The sequence below is a fragment of the Callithrix jacchus genome, chromosome 2 (genome assembly GCF_049354715.1).
Source record: "Callithrix jacchus isolate 240 chromosome 2, calJac240_pri, whole genome shotgun sequence".
NCBI classification, from domain to species: Eukaryota; Metazoa; Chordata; class Mammalia; order Primates; family Cebidae; genus Callithrix; species Callithrix jacchus.
The window spans coordinates 101,890,133-101,910,962 of NC_133503.1; the positions used below are offsets into that span (position 1 = coordinate 101,890,133).

Here is a 20,830-nt window from a genome sequence, read left to right on the forward strand (position 1 = left end):
AAAGTATGCAATATTAAGGTAAATTATAAATTGATATTTAAAGACCTACCTTAGATGTACACTAGATATTGTCATTTTAAATTTTATTTCAATTGGCTGAAGCTTTTGAACTCAGAGGAGGTTAAAATTGGTTGAGAGCAGTTTTACCAATGGACATTTCTTTGTATCAGAAAGTAGAGCTTTAATATATAAATCAAAGTTACAAATTTTTACACCTCATTTAAAAATACTTTTATCATCTCCCTTAATGGTAGTTTTATATTCCATGTTGTTTAATATCAGGGAAAACTTTATAGAGATCTTTCTGATTACCATTTTTTACCGATAATTGATTTACTCCCTGTAGCATAGTCATTAACCTAGACTTTTAGCTCTTTCACTTCCAGCTCATAACATTGAGTGTAATTACAGAAGTCAGGAAGTAAAAGTTACTAATTCCAAATTGAAATACTTTGTGGACCAAATGCTGTTGCTTCTTGGAACTATTTGTAGAACAATGTAAAACGAAATAAAACCAATGGGAACTGATTCAGTGTTTCAGGAGTTATTGACCTGAATTTCGAATATGAATCCTTACCGGCCCTTTAAAAAGTTTGACTCTTCTAAGATTGTTCTCACCTGGAAAGTGTTCATTCCTTCACTGTCTATCACAGGTGACTGGGAGCACTTTGGTAATAACCATGAAAAATGAAATCAAGTACAATGCTGAAGATTGTGGAAGAAATACTATTTTTCTCAAATCTGCATCGTTATTTATTTTAGGACTATTTATTTATTCTGTGACTTCTATTGCAGTATTATGTAAGACCCGATTGATTCCTTTTTAGATTATTAATATCAGACTTGTGGCTTTCTTTGCAGACTTTGGAGCAGGGATTGGGAGAGAAGTATATATTTTGGAATTTTTTTGCTCATAAAAAATGGCTTAAAATTGGAAGGAGAGAGAGTTGCTACTGAATGCCTAGGTTATTTCGTTTCTTCCTGGGCGACTTGGAGCATTCTAGACCTATGCAGTAAACCCCTTCTACAGAGAGAAGCCATAGGGACCTGTTGACAGGGCCTCATGGTGTTTCTCAACATATTAGAGAATCTTTTGTGATAGAAGACCCAAAGATTGCAGGTGGCCCAGCTGGTGGTTATCATCCTGTGCACCACAGCTTTTTGGCTCAAAAGATGAAAATTTCTCATCCACTCTTTGAAACAGTACTTGGTCACGGAATAGAAAAACTGATTTCTGAAATTAAGGTTTAGGAGTTTTTTATTCACTTTAGGTTGAGGCCCATAAATGAAAATGTAAGGCCATGAGATTTTCCATGTAAAGGTGAGTCCCAGTTCTATACTGTAAACCAGGAAAAAAAGATATTTTATTTGAGGGTGTAGATATAACATTTCTGTAACATGTTTGGAATGCCAGAAAATAAAAATATATGCCAGAACATTCATTAATTTAAAAATCATTACTGTCATTCCTTTGTTTTTCAGCTTAGCCCATTTAGAAATAATGAGTGAAATGATTTGACTGTATTGCTTTAATAGACAGTATAAGATCAAGAGGCCAATGTACAGGTCATTGGTTTGCATATGGTAAGCTTTTGTCTTGGGCTAATGACATTTTAGTTATTTCATTACTTTAAAAAATACGATTGTAAAACTTTCATTTGGAATGTATTTCCAAAACTTTTGACCCTTCGAAGAGTGATCCATGAGTGCAAGTGACTGAAGCTGGTTCAAAATTTTGTAAACAGTCTCTCTTTTTTGTAAATCACTGGACTTGATATGAGGAAGTGAAGTACACAACCAGTCCAATTAGTTGAAGCAATCTCTTCTCGCTTGCATTCACATTTGACTTAATTTACCCTTAATTTACTTAAGCTTTGATTTTTTTTTCTGCTTTAACTGAAACAGTGTGAATATTTTATTTTTTAATTGAAGGGAAATTTTCATTCTTAGCTCCTGCTGGGTAAAAAAGTGACAGGGTTGCTTAGCACTGCTAACTTTAAGAGCTGTTTGTAGTCTGTTATGAGCTCTAGAAATCTTATATGGAGAAATGAAAGAGATTTGGTGGAAAGAAAAGTCCTAGGAAAAAAGTCAATTAGAGACTGTGTGACTGCCAGAGTGAAAGAGGAGGAGCAGAGCAACCATTCTGAATTGGTATATTGAGAAGCAGAAATCCAATTAACAAATTCACATTTCTGCAGCAGCAGACAGTGATTAAAATTTTGGTGAACTACTCAAAATTCCTGCCACATACTTCAAACAGATAACTTATAGAGGCTCTTAAAAAAAAAGTTCTTCATTTTAAGAACAAATGTGTAAATATAGCACTCATTATGCTTCATGTTCTGAAATGACCTTTAATTGTATGCAATGAGAATGTTGTTTTTTATTAGTATTTAATGTTTACAAATTACTTAACTTTATGTTCAAATAGAAGAACTTTAAAAGCATGTAGCCTCAGAGCTGCAGATCCTGCATTCGATGAAGTTAAAAGAACAGAACTGATTTGTAGAAACTTCAATAAATAGTTATATCTAAAGTTTTGATCCTGATTTCAAAATTTACTCATTCAGTTCTAAGCATTTAATAGATATGTTTAGGCCAGGCACTATGGCTCATGCCTGTGGGAGGCTGAGCTGGGTGGATCACCTGAGGTCAGGAGTTTGAGACCAGCCTGACCAACATGGTGAAACTCTCTACTAAAAATGCAAAAATTAGCTGGGCATGGAGGCATATGCCTATAATTCCAGCTACTCGGGAAGCTGAGGCAGGAGAATCACTTGAACCCAGGAGGCAGAGGTTGCAGTGAGCTGAGATTGCGCCATTGCACTCCAACCCAGGTGACAATGTGAGACTCTATCTCAAATAAAATAAAAACATGTTTAATGCACCTAGTACTCTGTTAAGCACTGGTGACACAAAAGTGAATAAGACATGGTCCTGACCTGCAGTAGCTTCCTTTTGTCTCTAGTGGGAGGAACACACACTTAAATTAGACCAGATTATAAAGCAACGTAGTTAACAACATGGTGAAAGGCTGAGCAACATCAGTGTGTGTACAGAGGGCAGAGTCTCCTGCTGTGAATGCTCGCATCCCAGGTAGCTTTGCAGAGGACATGCACTGGGGCTGTGAAGACTGACTTATGCTGTTATAGACTAAGGAAATGAATTTCACCTTGTAACTGCCTCAGATGGCCTGGGTGACACTATTGCTATAAGCCTTTTTTTTTTTTTTTTTAAAGAATTGGGCTAGGCTTTTTGCACTCTGTTTTATTACTGGTGTGCCTGCACATTAATTCAATCAATTAATTCAAAATTGATTCACCATAAATTGTAAGACTACTGTTTGTACCTAGCTAACTTAATGAATTTAACACATTTATATATAATTATTACAATTATATATTAAATGTAGAGGCATAAATGTCATTTGTGTGCTACTGACACCTAAATTTATTTGACATCTCTACTTGATTATCTAGGCATTTCAAACGTAGTATATTCAAAACAGTCTTTCCTGCCTGCCCCAAAAATGTCTTTGTTAGTTGCAACAGTATTTTCTGATTGCTCAAACTAAAACTCTTGGCTTCGTCCTTGATTCTTCTTTTTCTCTGATGCTCCTTAAGATATTTGTCAAAAAATTCTGTTGATTCTACTTTCAAATACTGTATAGCCAAAATCACTTCATACCACCTCCAACAGCCATCACAGTGGTCCCAGTCACTGATACTTCTTGACTGGATTAATTCAATATAGCTTCTCTCTGCTTCCACCCTTGTGTCTATATTCTGGATTCAACACAGAAGCTAGGGTGATTGTTTCAAAACATAAGTTGGAACATGGTACACTCCTGTTCACAACCCTCCAGAGGCTCCCGAGATTCCTCAGAGCAAAAGCTAAAAGCCTTACAGACCCACAGGACAGTGTGATCTGTCCTTAGCTTCCCTCTTTGACCGTGTGCCCTGTTGGTGTTCCTTCCATTCACTCTGTTGCAGCACCACTGGCTCCTGAATCATCCTCCAAAGCACTGGGCCAGTTTCCACGTCAGGGCCTTTGCACTGTTCTGACTCTTACTCCAGATATCAGCCTGGTTTTGTTTGCTCTTTCACTTCCTTTAAATCTTTGTTCTAATATCTTTTCAGTAAGATCATCTTTGACTGTCTGTTTAAAATTACACCCCATCTTCCCTCTCTCTCTTCTCCATCCAGCTTGTCTTCCATAATTTTTCTCTATAGTACTTAACACCTTTTAACACATTTTATAATTTATTTATTTATTACCCCCAACCCCCCAACTAGGAATATAATCATTCTATGGACTGAGATTTTTGCTTTTTTGTTCACTGCTGTATTTTTATCATCTAGAGAAGTTCCTGGTACATGATAGCTGCTTAATCAATAGTTACTGACTACATGAATAATACCTTTTGCATTTTTTTTGAGTGATTAAAGAGACTACGCTTTACAAATTATTTTTTGTACTTTCAGTAACTGGATTTAAATATCAATTGTTCTGCACCAGAGAAGTGGTTACCAGTCCAGGTTGAGATCAACTGGATATCTTTTTCAGAAATACTAATGGTTTGCCCTGTTCCAAGCTAATTAAATGAAAATCTCTAAATATGGGGCCTGATTATCAGTCTTCTTTTTATGTTCCCTGGTTATCCTGACTTGTAGCCAGGGTTAGAGCCAGGTGCTCAGGAAACATTTAAATGAATGTGAATAAATGAATAAAGAGTTACCACAGCTACTACCTCAGAGACTCAGAAAAGGCCCAGCTTAAGCATCAAGATTAGATTTCAGATGTTTGTAATGAGAGACTGATTCTGAGAAGCACAGCCTAAGAAAGGCTGGAGAGGTGGAAGGAAGGGGTCAGGGAAGGGAGGGTGAAGAGAAGGAGACGTCAAAGAGGGCATTCCTAAATAGTTATAGCAGGAACAAAAGATTGTTGCCTTGTCCCTTGGCAGCTGTTGCCTACTAATGGTTCCCCATTTAAAGAGCATAGATATGTTGGGAATTACCTAGTTAATAATTTGCATTAAGGCAAGTTTATTATATTTCCAAGACTTTATTTTTTGCTCTCCATATATGAATCAAAAAGGCTTTGTGTAGAAGATGAGATTTGAACCATGTAGTAGAATAAGAGGAAGGGAGAGGGGAGCAGATACTTCTAAGTTATCAGAGTAAAATAAGTGAAGTGAGAGCAGATTTAAAATAATGAGCACAGTTCACCGAACATAGTGAGAACAACTTCTCAAAATCTGGGGAAAGAGATTCTAGTTGGCTTAACAGATTTCAGAGAATGGTAGGGATGGACAGTGAAGGGCCTTGATAGGGAAGTTCTGAGATTCCTTTTTGCAGCAGAAATATTTTTGTTGCTTAAAGGCTTTGGAGAAGGTAGATTTGATTGAAGTAGTTTCAGGAAGATTAATCTGGCTGGTGATGTGGCAAGAAGGAGTTATAAGGGACCACTTTGAGGAGAAGCTGGGCTGTAACATATCCTAGAAAGCAAAACAGAATGGATAAAATGGAGAATAATGTCAGATCTGTTAGGAGAATGGCAAAACCAAACAGGTCTTGAATTTGAAAATAATGCGAAGAGAAAAGCCCAGTGTGATTAAGAAGGCAGTGGGTGAAAGAGAATACATAGAGAAAGTGCCTCAAAATTAAGATCATAGCTGCTATTGATTCCAAGACCCTGGAAGTCCTGTCTTCATAGTTAGTACTAGCAATTTTTATTGTCTCTACCAAGCTTTAAGGATTTTAGAAGCCTTTCAGTTCCACCCTCAGGGCTGGGAAGGATTTGCCTGATTTCCTAAATATGACTTATTTAGATTTTTATTACATTTAATATGCTAGCTGAGATTCCAGCCTAGTTAATCAGTAGAAGGGATAACCCTATTCCCTCTCTTGTTCAAACAAGTCCTTTTCTAAGTTAGATACCAGACCTTCTCAAAGTGTAGAAGTCTTTCTAGGCTTGGAAACAGAAATTCTCTCTGCCCCTTTTCTTTTCATTCCCAGCAGTCTTAGTTTCTTTACTTTTTTCTGTTTTTATACTTCAATATCTATTGCTACCACCCCCTTCCCTTTCTCCTTGAATCACTCACCCTGTCCTTAATAGGAAGCTTTCCCTAGTTTTCATATAGCGGCCTTTCTCTGACCCTTCTCTCTTCCTCTGCCTTTAGGCTCACCCATAGTCTCCATCTTGACAGCCTGACAGCTGTTTGGCAGATTAGTGCGTGGTGCTAATCTATGCCCAACAAGCAACCCCTTCATCAGCGAGGCAGCCTGTCTTAACTCTTGACTTTGCTCCCTAAACATTGCAACTGCTTAAAACCTAGTCCAATAAAGTCAATATGTGCAGTACTGGCAAGAAGTAATTTAGGTACTAATTAACATTTGAACATACTTAACTATATAGAAGTTTTTATTATTTTCAAAAATGACCACTTCTAAGTTGTGTCACTTAAATTATCCTCAGTGTCCTGAAGTGATAGAACATCCATCCTGCCTTTGCCAAGGTACTGTGAGTACTCTTTTGTTAGTTCATCCACTTCAGTCACCCTGCACAATTGGGGGTTTTGTTTCATTTTCAACTTTTGTAGGGTCTTAAGAAAATTTGGAAGCCATCTGAGGTCTTTCTATAATCCACCAAGCCTGTGTTTCCTAGGTAACATTTTAGTGTCTCATTTATATTTAAGTACATACATGGCCATACCAATCATTGACTAATTTTAGTCTTTAACATGAATTAATTAGATGTCACATTTTTTTCTAATAAAAGCAGTATTAAACTGAAAGATGATTACCTACATTCTACATTCTGGACTTGGGTTTCTGTTAAAATACTAAGTGTTTAAAAATTGGAATGAAACATTTAGATCTTGGTTGTAAGGCTTTGCTTATTCAAATCTTCTGTGATTTATGTAACTCACAACTACCAGTGAATTATAAGGAAAGTAAGTTTAATTAAAATGTAGTTTCCTAAATGTAATTATCTGTTTGAGACTATGAAGGATTATTTTAGGTAGCTTTTTATGAAACACTGTAGGGCACCATTATGAAATTCTCATGGCGAAGGAAGGGAGTTTGATGAATTTGACAGAACTGTTTGTGGAGTTTTGAATAAAAATGACACATTTCATAGAAGTGCTACTTTTGTGTCTTGTAATGATGCTGGTAACTGGGTATTAGTCTCTTGGAACTGCCTTTGGATACTGTCATATTTCATGTTGAGTTAGCCACAGTAGTTATAGGCAAGGCCGTGTGAACATAGTGACTGTCGGCGCATGAAAAAATGAAAGTAAAATATTCCTTAAGATCCCCGTAGAATCCTGGAGTGTAAGAGCTCAAGTAAACCGTTTTCCTCAAGGATTCAAGAGTGAGAAACTTTTTATTTATGGACAGTACATACAGGGCAGTAAGAGGCACAAGTAGACCAGTGTCATCCGTCATCTAGTTTATGTTACTATGAGGTGTAGGCCTGGATTCTAAAAGTTCAAGAGTCAAATAGAACTCAAGTTTTAGATATTTTTGGATTTCCACAAGTCTATAAAATATTTTAGATTTGCCAACATCTGTCTATCAAGCATCTGCAATTTGATAAGTTATTCCCTCTTCATTAGCACTTAGTTATCTTTTCAATGAGGAAAGACTGAACTGGCACGAGCAGCTTTATATTTTCTTCTTTACACAATTTTTATTGTAGGCTCTCACCAATCTTCTTCTTGATATGTGATTTTTTTTTTACTGTGGTAAAATGTACATAACATAGAATTTACTATTTTAACCATTTAAAATGTACAGTTTAGTGGCATCAAGTTCATTCAAACTGTTGTGATGAAGAGATACATTACAATGAAGGAAGCCAAGAGATAGGTAAGGATTCACATGGAAACTCTGTGTCAGAAGCTGTGCTGGAACCCCAAATATGCATATGGAGGAGATAGCTATGTAGCTGGATAAAATTTTTGTGACTTTGAATCTTCCTAGAAATTAAAGATAAATTGGGAAAATAAGGTCATGCTGTATGTGTATTTTGCATGGTTATATTTAGTGGTTCACATATGCATACGGTTACAAATAGCAAAATTAATGCTTAATGTTTATAAGTGTAAGAGTCATATGTCAAAGTATTTTCAAGCAGCTTTGAGGGTCCATTTAATGCAGTTTATTTCTGATTTTCCTGTGATACCATCATGAGGCGACTGTCAGCATATGAGGCCAGAAAGCTACACAGCATCTGCAGTTCACAAGGGCTGTCTGCTTCTTTTTACATGTTACTGGAAGAGTATATTTCCAACAGTGATAAAAACTTTTTGGGTGTGGGGATAAAAAATACCCTATAAAGGAAGCTAACTGTAAAGATAATGTGGTTTTAAAAAATGGTGATTTTTAAGGAAGAAAATAGAAATGCGGGGAACAGCAATATGAGGATTATCAAATTTAACAGTGACTCAGATGCTTGACACATACAAGTTCATCTTTGCTCAATCAAAAACAAGAAAACCTGACCAGTGAAACCATTTTATCCACCTCTCTAGCCCTAATGCAAAAATCTTGTGAAAAATAAAACTTTAGGAAACGTGAAAAGGCAGTTAACCTGTTTTAAGGATACATGTATATGGAAGCACATGACTATTGACAAGTATGAATTGAGTAAAAGCCAGAAGGTGTGCAAATATTTTCATAAAGCGTTTCCATTAAGCCCATCTTTCCATGAATAAGGGTCGCTTTAAGAAATTTAGGAAGATCTCCCCACTTTCTCACTATCTCTGTCTCTGTCTCTCTCTCTCTCTCTCTCTCTCTTTTTCTTCTGATGAGAGTGGCCACATCTTAACTGACTGTTTTCTAGGAAGTACTTTCTTGGAAGCTGGAGACAAACCTAGACGAGAAGGCTAAATGGACCAAGCCTCTCCCTCTGTGCTTTTGTGAGCATAAGTATCTAAAGAGGGCAGAAAGCCTCAGCATTTAAAGTGGGCAAGAATATTCCTCTTGAGTGAAACCTGGCTTTTTTTCAGCAATACAGTGTCCCCTGCAGCTTACCTGTATTTGTTTTCTACTGATGCACATAAATTACTACAAATTTAGCAGCTTAAAACAATGTACGTTTATCATCTCACTAGTTCTGTGGGTCAGGAGACCAGACATGGCTTAGCTGTGTCCTCTGCCTAGGGTTTCACAATGCAATCAAGATCTCAACTGGGGATGTTCTTTATAGAGCTCAACTCTTATTACAAGTTCATGTAGTTGCTGGAAGACTTCAGTGCCACGTGGTTGTAGGACTGCTGGCCATCAGCCAGTGGCCAATCCCCAGAAGACTCTCACAGTCCTTTTTATAACACAGCTGCTTAGTTCTTCAAGGCCAAGCAAGATAATTTTTTGACCTCCAGACCCTTTGTAAAGGCCCAACTGATTAGGTCAGGTTCACCTAGGATACTTTCCCTTTTGATTCATTCAGTGTTAACTAATCAGGAGCCATAATTATAGCTGCAAAATCTTTTTGCTTTATAAGGAGAATTTCCATCCTAATCATGGGTCCTATCCACACTCAAGGGGCAGGGATTATGGTAGAGCATAGGCCATTGGGATCATCTTAGAATTTCGCCTACCATACCTGTTTATTTTCTGTGTTTCTCTCAGTGTCAGGAGGAGGGGGCAGGATTCTCTTTGCTTTCCATAGCTGCTTTCAGACTATTAGTTTCCTTCTTCTCATGAGAAATAACAACAAAAAAACACTGTGTCTGAGACCTGTGTTTTTTGCTATTACTGTTGTCTCTTTCATTTTATTGCCATCCTATACTATCCTATGAATTATTCCAGCAACTACATAAGCTTGTAAGAGGATGTGAGCTCTTGAAAGAAATACAGCCCCAGTTGAGATCTTGATTGCCTTATGAAACCATAGGCAGAGGACACAGCTAATCCATGCCTGGTCTCCTGACCCACAGAACTAGTGAGTTGATCAATGTACATTGCCATCTATCCTTCTGGTATGTCCTGTTAATAAAAGATGTTGGCCTTTCATTTTGCTCCAAGCCTAGCCATGACTGTGGGTGATTTCAATTTCTGGGCCCACCACATGCAGATCAGGCATGGGAAGGAAGAAAGCTTAGGAAGGAGCATGCATATCAACCCTTTGTTCCTTTAGGTGATTTCTAGTGAGGTCAGAAAAGTTGTAGAAATGTATTTTGCTGTTTATTTTGTATTTTCTCTCTCTCTCTCTCTCTCTCTCTCTCTCTCTCTCTCTCTCTCTCTCTCTCTTTCTCTTTCTCTCTTTTTGGTACCTGTAGATGCTTAAAAAAAGTTAGCTACAATGAGAGGTAAGATCTAGGGATCAGAAGCTAGATCCCTAGCTCCTGTTTGTTTGCAGCAAAACTTTAGAGCCCAAACAGCTTACCTTAAGAGCCCTGGGCTTAGTATTGTCTATAATTATTTCAGTAAGGCGAACCTTGAAGAAAGGGAAATTGAGGGAGTTGACCCAGGTTCTGACTGGTCAGTTGCCTGAAGCTGTCAAGATAGCCAGAAAGGTCTATGTTTTAATGAGAATGAGTCCATTCCTGTGTGCTTTGGTTGGCAAGTACAAAGTATGTTCTGATGTTGCTAAAGCCCTTACTCTGCAGTTATTGAATGGGCTTTGTCCGAACCTATTTCTTCTTTGCTTGTCCTGCCTCTGTTCTGGAGCATCATTTTGCTGAGTCCCATACTGGACTGGATGTGACTTCCTTGAACATCCCAGCTGTTAAGGCAATTGCAGAGAGCTTTTCCTGAAGCTCTGCCTTTTCTAATGCCTACAATCCAGCCCTTAGAAGAAGCTGGTACAGATGCTCGCTGTCTCCATTAGAAAGAATTTACCTACTGTTGTGGACCTTTCTGTATTTTATGTGCAGCAGCTATCTCTTTTTATCTCCATAGTTGGGCAGCATGCTTCAGAGGGCATCGAGTAGTGACTCTATGAACTTACTCTGTATAGCTTCTCCCATTGGGAGCTGAGGTGGAAAGAGAGTGTGAGTACTGCCTGGCACGTTTGCCTCCCACCCTTCCAATGACCATTCTTTTGAGCCATGCTGTTCAACACTATAGCCATTAGCCACATATAGATATAAAAATTAAATGTAAATTAAATAAAATTAAAAGTTCAGGTTCCCTGTCACACTGGTAACATTTTAGGTGCTCCATAGGTACAAGTGATTAATGGTTACTCTATCAGACAGCAGAAATATAGAACATTTTCAGTGGAGATTCAAGTGTCTACTCTTCCCTTGGGGTTTAAGCTAAACTGACTTAAATTCCCACACACTTAGCAACTTAAAACAGCACCAGTTTATTATTTCACTATTCTATAAAACAGACACCCATCTGACACAGGTCTCACCAGGCTAAATTCAAGGTGTCAGCTGGATTTTTTTCTTTCCAAGAGCCTGAAGGGAGCATCTATTTTCTTGCTCACCTCTGCAGGTTGTTTGGCAGAATTAAGTTCCTTAAGGTTGTAAGTCCGAGGTCCTTATTTCTTACTGGCTGTCAGCTGAGGACTGTTTCCAACTGTAAAGCTGCCCATATTCCTTAGCTCCTGGCCCCTTCCTCAATAGTCGAAGCTAGTAAAAGTAGCTTGAATCCGTTTCATGATTGAAACATCTCCTGTATCTTCCATCACATCTCTCTGACTTTCTCTGAGTAAGTCTGTGCTTGTAAGGGGCTCCAGTGATTAAACTGGGCCTACTCAGATAATCTAGGATAATATCCCCATCTCAAGATCCATACCTTTAATTAATCACATTTGCAAAATCTCTTGCCTTATAAGGTAACATATTAGAGCATAAATATCTTCGGTGGGAGGGTATTTGTGTTATTTGGTCTATCATATGCCTCCAGATTAAGTTTTGCAATTATTAAGCAAAAAGAGCTTACTTAATATTTGAAAAGGTAGCTTATTTGAAGAGGATAATTAAGATTCTACCACTTTTATGTAAATATTATCACTAATTTGCTTTAGAGGTTAAACATCAGGGGAAAACAGGAAAATTAAAGACATAGATGAAGACATGGAGAAGGTGGAACCTGGAATTTTTGTTTCTTAAAACACATTTTATATCATGTCATGATGAAACACATATCCATAATAGTACAGTTTAGAGTACATTGATAATTTATCACCAAGCTATCTCTGAATTAAACGTTTACTCATATTTCATCTTTTAAAAAATGAAAAAAATCTATACAGAAATGACATTATAATTATGAAGATAATATCTGACATTGAACAATGTTATAATAATCTTACCAAATTGTAGGTATTTACTGTAATATACTCAATAGCTTGCCTGCCTATCAGACAATAGATTTCTAACTTGATTTTTAAGATACTTGAGTAAAATCTACTTTCTTTTAATGTTTGTTGCCATTCAAATATTCACCGTAGACTTCTGTACTACACTCATGTTTAATGTGTAAAATATTATACAATATATTTAATTAAAAGATTCTAGTTTATCATCTATTTTAAATATTTTACAATGATATGCTACCTTAATAAACTCCATTTATAAGTTTTAAGAATGAATGCAGTATTTACGTTTTTCATCTTTCATTTTATTTATCTCATTAGCTAAGAAACCTTTCCAGCTTGGACCTACGTCATATCACTGAACTGGATAATGAAACCGTGATGGAAATTGTCAAGAGGTGCAAAAATCTTAGCTCTCTCAATCTCTGTCTGAACTGGATCATAAATGACAGGTAACCATTGTAACATGTTAAAAATACTTTTCTGGAGGAAGACATGTAGCAAATACTAATTATCATTATAACAAGGCATGTCTTTAAAATTGAATGCAGTTGTGCCTTTTCAAATAGATATGTTTAAGTTTTGAAAACTATCTAGATCTATACATTTAATGCATTTTTTTGCTTGTAAGTGCAGCAAAGTTTTTAGGTGCTTTAATACAAATGTTTGCCTCAACAGTTGTAACAATAGTAAGCTGTTGAATTTTTTCTTTGATATCCATCTAAGATGTGCCTGCTTTTTGCCATGCTTGTAAGTTTGTAATGATATATTATTTGTCGCTTTAACATTTTTGCAACATTTGTGGTTGATTTTAATGATTTGGAGAAAGCATCTGAAACATTATACATTTAAACCCTTTCCTAAAGGTGACTTTTTTTTTTTTGGAGATGGAGTCTCACTGTGTTTCCCAGGTGCAATTCCTGGGCTCAAGTGATCCTTCCACCTCAGCCTCCTGAATAGCTTGGACTACAGGCATATATGCCACTGTGCCTATATTAGTCCATTCTAGTATTGCCGTAAAGAACTACCTTAGACTTGGTAATTTATAAAGATAAGAGGTTTGATACATAGTTCTGCAGGTTGTATAGGAACTATGGCTGGAGAGGCCTCAGGAAACTTAAAAGTATGGCAAAAAGCAGACGCGTCTTACATGGCCAGAGAAGTAAGGAAGAGAGTAGTGAAGTGGGATGTACTCCACACTTTTAGACATCCAGTTCTCATGAGAACTCACTCACTATCAGGAGAACAGCAAGGGGGAAATTTGTTCCCGTGATCCAGTCACCTCCCAACAGGCAGGCCCCTCCTTCAACATTAGGGGTAACAATTTGACATGAAATTTGGGTGGGAACACAAACCAAACCATATCAGTGCCTAAGGATGAAATTTTCCTTTCGGTATATACATGCAATTTGTTTCAGAAATGGAAGTCTCGTGATGAATAGTTTAATATACAGTATAGAATTGAAAGTTTTTTTCTTATGAATAATGATTAACTCATTTTTCTTTGAAATATTTCAGGAAGGAAGAAAAAAATACAGGAAAACCCTTAAAAGTAGCCTATTATAATGAAAACAACTACAGAGTAGCACTAGTACTACTGATTAGGTAGATTTGTAAATATGGGCATGAGAGGATTCTTGCCCAGTAAGTTTCCAAGAATTTTTATTTTAAGATAAGTTTCTAAAAATATTTTCCTTTCAAAATAGAAAGCACTACTTCAGCTAAAATTAGAACCTATTTAGATTTAAATATTCTTTTAAAAATAGGAGAAATAATTTTTGGTGTCAGATAATGCTTTAAATTTAAGATATTTCCCCTCTTTTTTTTTTTTCTTGAGACTGAGTCTTGCTCTGTCACCCAGTCTGGAGTGTAGTCAGTGGCACGATCTCTGCTCACTGCAACCTCTGCCTCCTAGGTTCAAGGGATTCTAGTGCCTCAGCATCCCAGTAACTGGGATTACAAGTGGGCACCACCACTCATGGCTAATGTTTGTATTTTTAGTAGAGATGGGGTTCTGACATGTTGGCCAGGCTGGTCTCAAACTATTGGCCTTAAGAGATCCCCCACCCCCTGCCTTGACCTTTCAAAGTGCTGGGATTATAGGCATGAGCCAATGTACCTGGCCTCCCCTCTTTTAATTTCCTTTTATACTTTAAAAATAAAACCATGTAGACTCCATTTTTCCCAATTTTGGTAAATTCTAGTGACATTTTCTTAAATTACCCTTAATTACCCTTTAAATTATGTGATAGCCTTTACTTCACTCTTAGTGAAATTTTTCTTGAAAAATGTACTCATCTAGAATGGGTATGTGATCACCATTTATAAAAATTCTCTCGTTTTTGAGTACTGTTCACCCTATGAAATATATCACTTTCTAAAAAAAATGGAACTGGAGGTCGTTATTCTAAGTGAAGTAACTCAGGAATAAAAAACCAAATACCATGTGTTCTCACTTATAAGTGGGCATTGAGCTATAGGTATGCAAAGGCATACAGAGCAGTATAATGGACATGGGAGCTCAAAGTGAGGAGTCTTGGAAGGGGGTGAGGGATAAAAACTGCCTATTGAGTACAATGTACACTACTCAGGTAAGGGGTGCACTAAAATCCTAGACCTTACCACTATACAATTCATCCGTGTAACCAAAACCACTTAACGCTCCTAAAGTTATTGAAATTAAAAAATTAAGAAAAAGAAAATTCAAATAAATTAACTTTCCTGAAAAGAAAGTGTACAAAGTAAAATTCTCTATAATCAACATTCTATATAAAAATTTAAAGTAATCTTTAAAAAGCTATTCACAACAAATAATAAAGTACATAAATAAACAATATCTTGTGGGCATTGGTATCTAACATTAGTTTAATATATTACCAGAAATTTCTTGGTAGTACGTTGAATTAAAAGGAGAAAACTGTTTCTGCAACAAGATGATTATATTCCAAAACAGTTTTCAGTATACAGGACATGTGTAGAAGAGTCACTAATTGGAGACTACTATAATTGATAAATAAGATACAGTCTATACATGGCTATATGAATTATCTAAGTAAATATTTTGCTTAGGTTTGTATCATCTAATTAAAGATGGGAGAATAGATTTCTAATCTTCTAGTTCTTTAAATGCTAATTTTGTTGTAACTGGGTAATTTACAAATGAAAATGTTGGGAGCTCTCACTTTGCTTATCCTTCCCTTTGTTAGGCTTCCTGTATTCAAACTTTATGCTTTTTCAATCATTTTTTCCTACTTAACTGTAATGGTTATTTGGTGCTTGATGCTAAATATATGTATTGTAGAGATTTATTTGTAAGGAATGAAAGTGTATTTTTATGTTCTTAATGGAAAAGTTTGGATTGAGAAAACATGCATTTTAATGAGGTTGAACAGTAGCATTTTAAAGATCAGGCTCTTTTAGGTTTTAATTACACTACTTGCACTTATCCTGTATACTGTAATAGAAGTTTCAAACATTAAAACCCACTTTGCAGTATGATCTAAATTACTCATCTCATTGTTCTTGCCATACTATATTACTAAGCTAAGTAACATTTGTAATTATATTGGTGTAAATCTAGAACTTCTCATCAGACTTAATTATAATTTCAGCACTTAGCTGAGATGGGTTAGTAACCTTCCACATAGAGGGCACTGGAATGCACTAATGCATTTAGCCTATCAATTAAGTCTGTTTTACATTTGTTCATTATTATTATCCTCCAATAAATCAGAAAGCATTTATTAGCCCCCTACTAAATACTTGCTAGTATGTCTCAGACTATGGGGCACTGAGTTCCTGCTGTTCTCAAAGGTCACTCTCTTTAGGTGACATAAGACTTAATGATAATAGTGAGCCTTGTAAGGATTGAGGGGATGAAAGTAACCTTTATTACCCAGGTAATTGATAGGCACTTTACAAGTATTCTCATTTAATCTCTTCAACGTCTTTTATTCTGGGGAAAGTCATACTATTTCTATTAAGTCTAGACCATTCCTTTGACTTTTCTTTGGCTTTTCAGTGGATGTATTTCTCCATCGTCATTGCAATAAAAACTAAGTGAGGACAAACAAGAAAAAATGAATGGCTAATCAGTCAATTTTCCATGTCATAGTTGGGATTCACATACAACTAACATGTATAAAATTCTTAATTTTTAAACTAAGCTCATTATTTTCTTTCATACTGAAAGTATAGTGGAACTTTTAGATATTAATTTCTATACAATATCTGTTACAAGGATTTATCCTGAATGTTGCTGGTTTTAATAAAGGATTTCTCACATTAAGATAAACTTCAATACTTGTCACAGTCCTTATATATAAGATTTACCCTAGGCTTTAAAAGTTCTTATCTGTGAACATTTTTTTAAGTTCAAAATTTTAAAACATGCAGTAATTGAAAGACTTTACTCTTATGGTGCCTTTTAGCATTTTCTGGTCCTTGAATTGATGATCTCTGTGACTAAGACATGCTGCTCTTTATCTGTGTTTTTCTAAAAGCACTTTTTGTGTTTAGAGAGTTAAACAGCATGATATTTTCTTGTATTCAGAAGGATGGTCTGGTAGTCATTTGACATTTACCATTGCTTTTGAATACAAATAAAATCCAAGTGTTTTATGAAAAGAGGACACTGACTATTTCTATCACTGATTTAAATTAAACATCTGGTTATTATGTCTCCTCCACTCTGATTCTAAGTTTATTGAAAATTTTTTTTGTATTTATATTAGTCTTTATTATTTCACATCCAATTTGGTCTACAACATTTTTATATGTTTGACACAGAGTCTAAAAGCAGCAAGTTTTGGGTGTAAAAGCTGATGTATGAAAAACTGAATGGTCTGAGCATTGTTATAGCAATATACTTATAATGGTTCTTTTATTCTTTTTTGTTAATAAGAATTAAATAAAATCTAACTGATTTTAATAGATCTTTACAAAAGCTGTTTTTAGTTTTTAAACTATCAAAGAGCTAATCTCATTTTCAATTTTTAACATTGGTCCTGAAAATTAAATTAGTTTAATCTTATGTTTTATATCCCCATTATCAAATATATGAGCCTTTTTTGACAGTTGACCATGCTTGCTCATGAATTAGGAGAACAATATAGAAAATACTACAAGGCAAATAACATTATCTAATAAGTAGCTAAAATCACAAAGCATAACAAAGCCAGTGTTGTTGTTAATATCAATTATGTTGCCATAATTTGCTGTGTGAATCTTGTATTTATGTTAAGGAAGCTACTTCATCACTGCATATTCTAAAATTTGGAAAATTTTAAATCTTAGACTGGTATCCATTTTCTTTCAAGTAAAAAATAAGGTTTACAAAATAATTACTGTTTTATTCTGTATGTGCTAGAGGTTAAAATAGTGCCTATAGATATTTCTCTCTCTCTTTTTTTTAAAGATGAAGTCACACTCTGCTGCCCAGGCTGGAGTGCAGTGGCACCATCTCAGCTCACTGCAACCTCTGCCTCCTGGGGTTCAAGTGATTCTCCTGCCTCATCCTCCCAAGTAGCTGGATATACAGGCATTCACCACCATGTGGGGCTTGTTTTAGTGTTTTTAGTAGAGATGGGGTTTTACCAGTTTGGCCAGGCTGGTCTAGAACTCCTAACTGCAAGTTATCCATCCATCTTGGCCTCCCAAAGTGCTGAGGTTACAGGTGTGAGCCACTGCCCCCGACCCAGATATTTCTCTTTAAATATAACTTTTAAATAAGACCATTTGAAGTTGCAAACTAGTGAGCAACAGCTGAGTCTAGTCCACAAAGCTGTTTTGTTTGGCATACATAGTATTTAAAAATTTTGAATTAGTTGCCAGCACTTTAAAAATTAGGATATTTAGCATAAATATTCTGAATTCAGGCTTTCTTTTGGAAAAGTTGTGGACCCAATAATAATAGGCCCACATTTTCTCATGTCAGCATTCTTTCCAGGATGAGGAATGCACTGTTCTCTTTGGCCATTTTCCATTTATCCACTCTTCCCACCAGGCATGATCCATTTTCTTTATATTATCTGCCTGTTCCCCATCTAGTCTACAAACTGAATTCTCCTTCCTTAAAATTGAAATTTGTTAGATATTTCATACTGAAATCATACAGTTCTTTTTAAATTGCATCTGATAAAATATGTTAAAAAATGAAAGAGAGTTCATTAGTTTACCTAAATTAGTTACTTATTATTTTAGGCACCGAAATGTTAGTCAACCGGTGGAAGTTATAGATAGAGACAGAATGAAGTTTAAAATAAGTTAAAACCTTGATTTTCATCAGCTGCTTTCCGAAACAGAGAATGCACTCTTTGTTAGTGTCCAAACAGAGTGCTGTAAAAAGTTTCCTGAATTATAAGGAGGGTTGGACTAGTTGATTAACATTCCTCCAACTCCAAACCTATGATTTAAACTTGCTAATTTTAAAATGAATTCATTGGCAATGTTTAGTGTTTGATTCATGATTCCTTTGTTTTCAATATTAAGAAAACTCTTAATACTATTCTCTTTTTCTTTTTTGTATGGAAAAATCCCTCTTTTTTTTTTTTTTAGGTATACTGAGGTGAAAGTTGTAGAGTGACAGATTACTTCACTATCCCTTTCAGTGAGACTGACAGCACCTTGGCTCATGTAAAACTCAATGAGTCTTTATATAAAGATTTTTCTAACTCCCCTGATCCTCTCTGGATGTTTATTCTGTTTCTTCTTTCAAATTTCCGTTGATTCAATAAAAAACGGTGATATTTAGAAATAAAGTTCAGAGAGGATTTGAGCAGGTGTTGGTGATATAAAATATTTGCTGAGTGCCCATTGTGTTTTATTTCCAAGAATTGTTTTGTGAACATATGCTATATATTGTATTTATAAGTGTTCAAGGACTGGGTAGATAATCTACCATCTTCCTGTGAATGTCATGTCACAGTGGACTTAGAATTTTATTTCATTTCAATCCCCTAATATTACTTAATTCTCCTAGAGACTGAGGTTTTAAAGATTGCCCAAGGGAAACAAACCTATCCATTAAATCCAGCAGGCAGAGTTGAAATGAGTTTGAGAATATTTTGTTTTCTGTTAAAGTTAAGTGGTGTAGAGGAGAGAAATACTTTTCACCTTGGAGTATTGAGTGTGAAGTTTGAGCAATTTTCTATCATAAAAACCTGAAAACTTGGAATCAAAGAGGTGGCAAAAATAATGCTGACTGTTGAAACTGCTTGGTGGTGGTATTTATAGCAGCACCGCCCTGCCTCTATAGAATGCAGAGCAATCTGTCTGCAAACTTTTGGTGCCTAATAATGTGTCTGGGCTGGTTAGGTAAAGCTTTAGTAAAATTGAATTTTAGCTTATTTATTTAATACACTGAATAGTTTTGCATATGTTCTATGACATTATTTGTGTTTTTGCAAAAAGAATAATGAAATATATTTTGCTGAGTTCTGAGACTACTGTAGAAACAGAATGAAGTCTTTCTAAACTAGTGACATCAGTTTGAAGTAAGCATATTTTTGGCACTATTTTTTTTATTCACAAATTTACATTTATGTGTAAGACCATCCCTAGAAGAATAGATTGGTATTGGAGTAACTATTATTCCAGGCTTCCAAACTATCTTTAAAAAATCATGAGGCCAGGCAGTAGTCTCACCTCTTGTCATCTCAGTACTTTGGGAGGCAAAGGAGGGTAGATTACTTGAGCTCAGGAGTTTGAGACTAGCCTGGGCAACATAGTAAAACCCCATCTCTAAAAAACTAGCCGGGTGTGATGGGACGTGACTGTAGACCCAGATGTGAGAGAGGCTGAGCTGGCAGGATCGCTTGAGAGTGGGGGACAAAGGTTGCAGTGACCTGTGATCGTGCCATCACTCTCCAGTCTGGGAGACAGAGGAAGATCCTTTCTCAAAGAAATAAAATAAAATAAAAAACCATGTCTTCTTTATTATTCTATCAGAGCTTCTTTCTAAAACCATAATTGGCTGTGTAGTGCTAGTAAGGTAAGAGTGTATATTTTTTCTCTTTCTTTTTTCTGGAGCCAGGATAATAGCAATAACTGTAATAGTTACCACTTAATTACAATCTGTTCCAGACACTGTTCTGTTTATACATGTTGTTTTATTTAATCTCTACAACCCTGAGGAAGGAATTATCCCCATTTTCAAACAAAGGAATTAAGGCCCAGACATCTTGACTAGTTCACAACTAGTAGAACCAAGACTGGAACCCATTTTCATGTGTCTTCAATGTCCAAGATCCTACTATGAAAGGCTCACTGTCTTCCACATCCTTATTCTGCTTCAGACCTAGAGTGACCATATAGCTTGGTTTGCTCAGAATAGTTACAGCCCATGCCTGTTATTTTGGCATTCTGCGAGGTTTAGTATTTGTGTTGCTGCTCTTCCTAAGTTCCAGAATATCTTGGTTTGGATGATAAATGGTCATACGCCCTCAGACATCAGATATGGTTGATCATTCTAAATATAGTTAGAATGATACCTTTTCTTATTCCTATGGGATATCTGAAAGTTGACATGTTTTGAATATTTTAGAGCATATAG

General features: G+C 35.9%; 1 protein-coding gene across 11 annotated transcripts in view; it reads left to right on the plus strand.

Annotated features, from left to right (window-relative positions):
• Positions 1-20,830, plus strand: part of FBXL17 (F-box and leucine rich repeat protein 17) — a 572,981-nt gene that overhangs the window by 184,286 nt on the left and 367,865 nt on the right. For all 11 annotated transcript variants that reach the window (XM_054252081.2, XM_035292206.3, XM_035292208.3 and 8 more), the window contains one exon: positions 12,601-12,731. In XM_054252081.2, the coding sequence (XP_054108056.1) occupies positions 12,601-12,731 (131 nt within the window). The remainder of the gene's footprint in view (positions 1-12,600; positions 12,732-20,830) is intronic.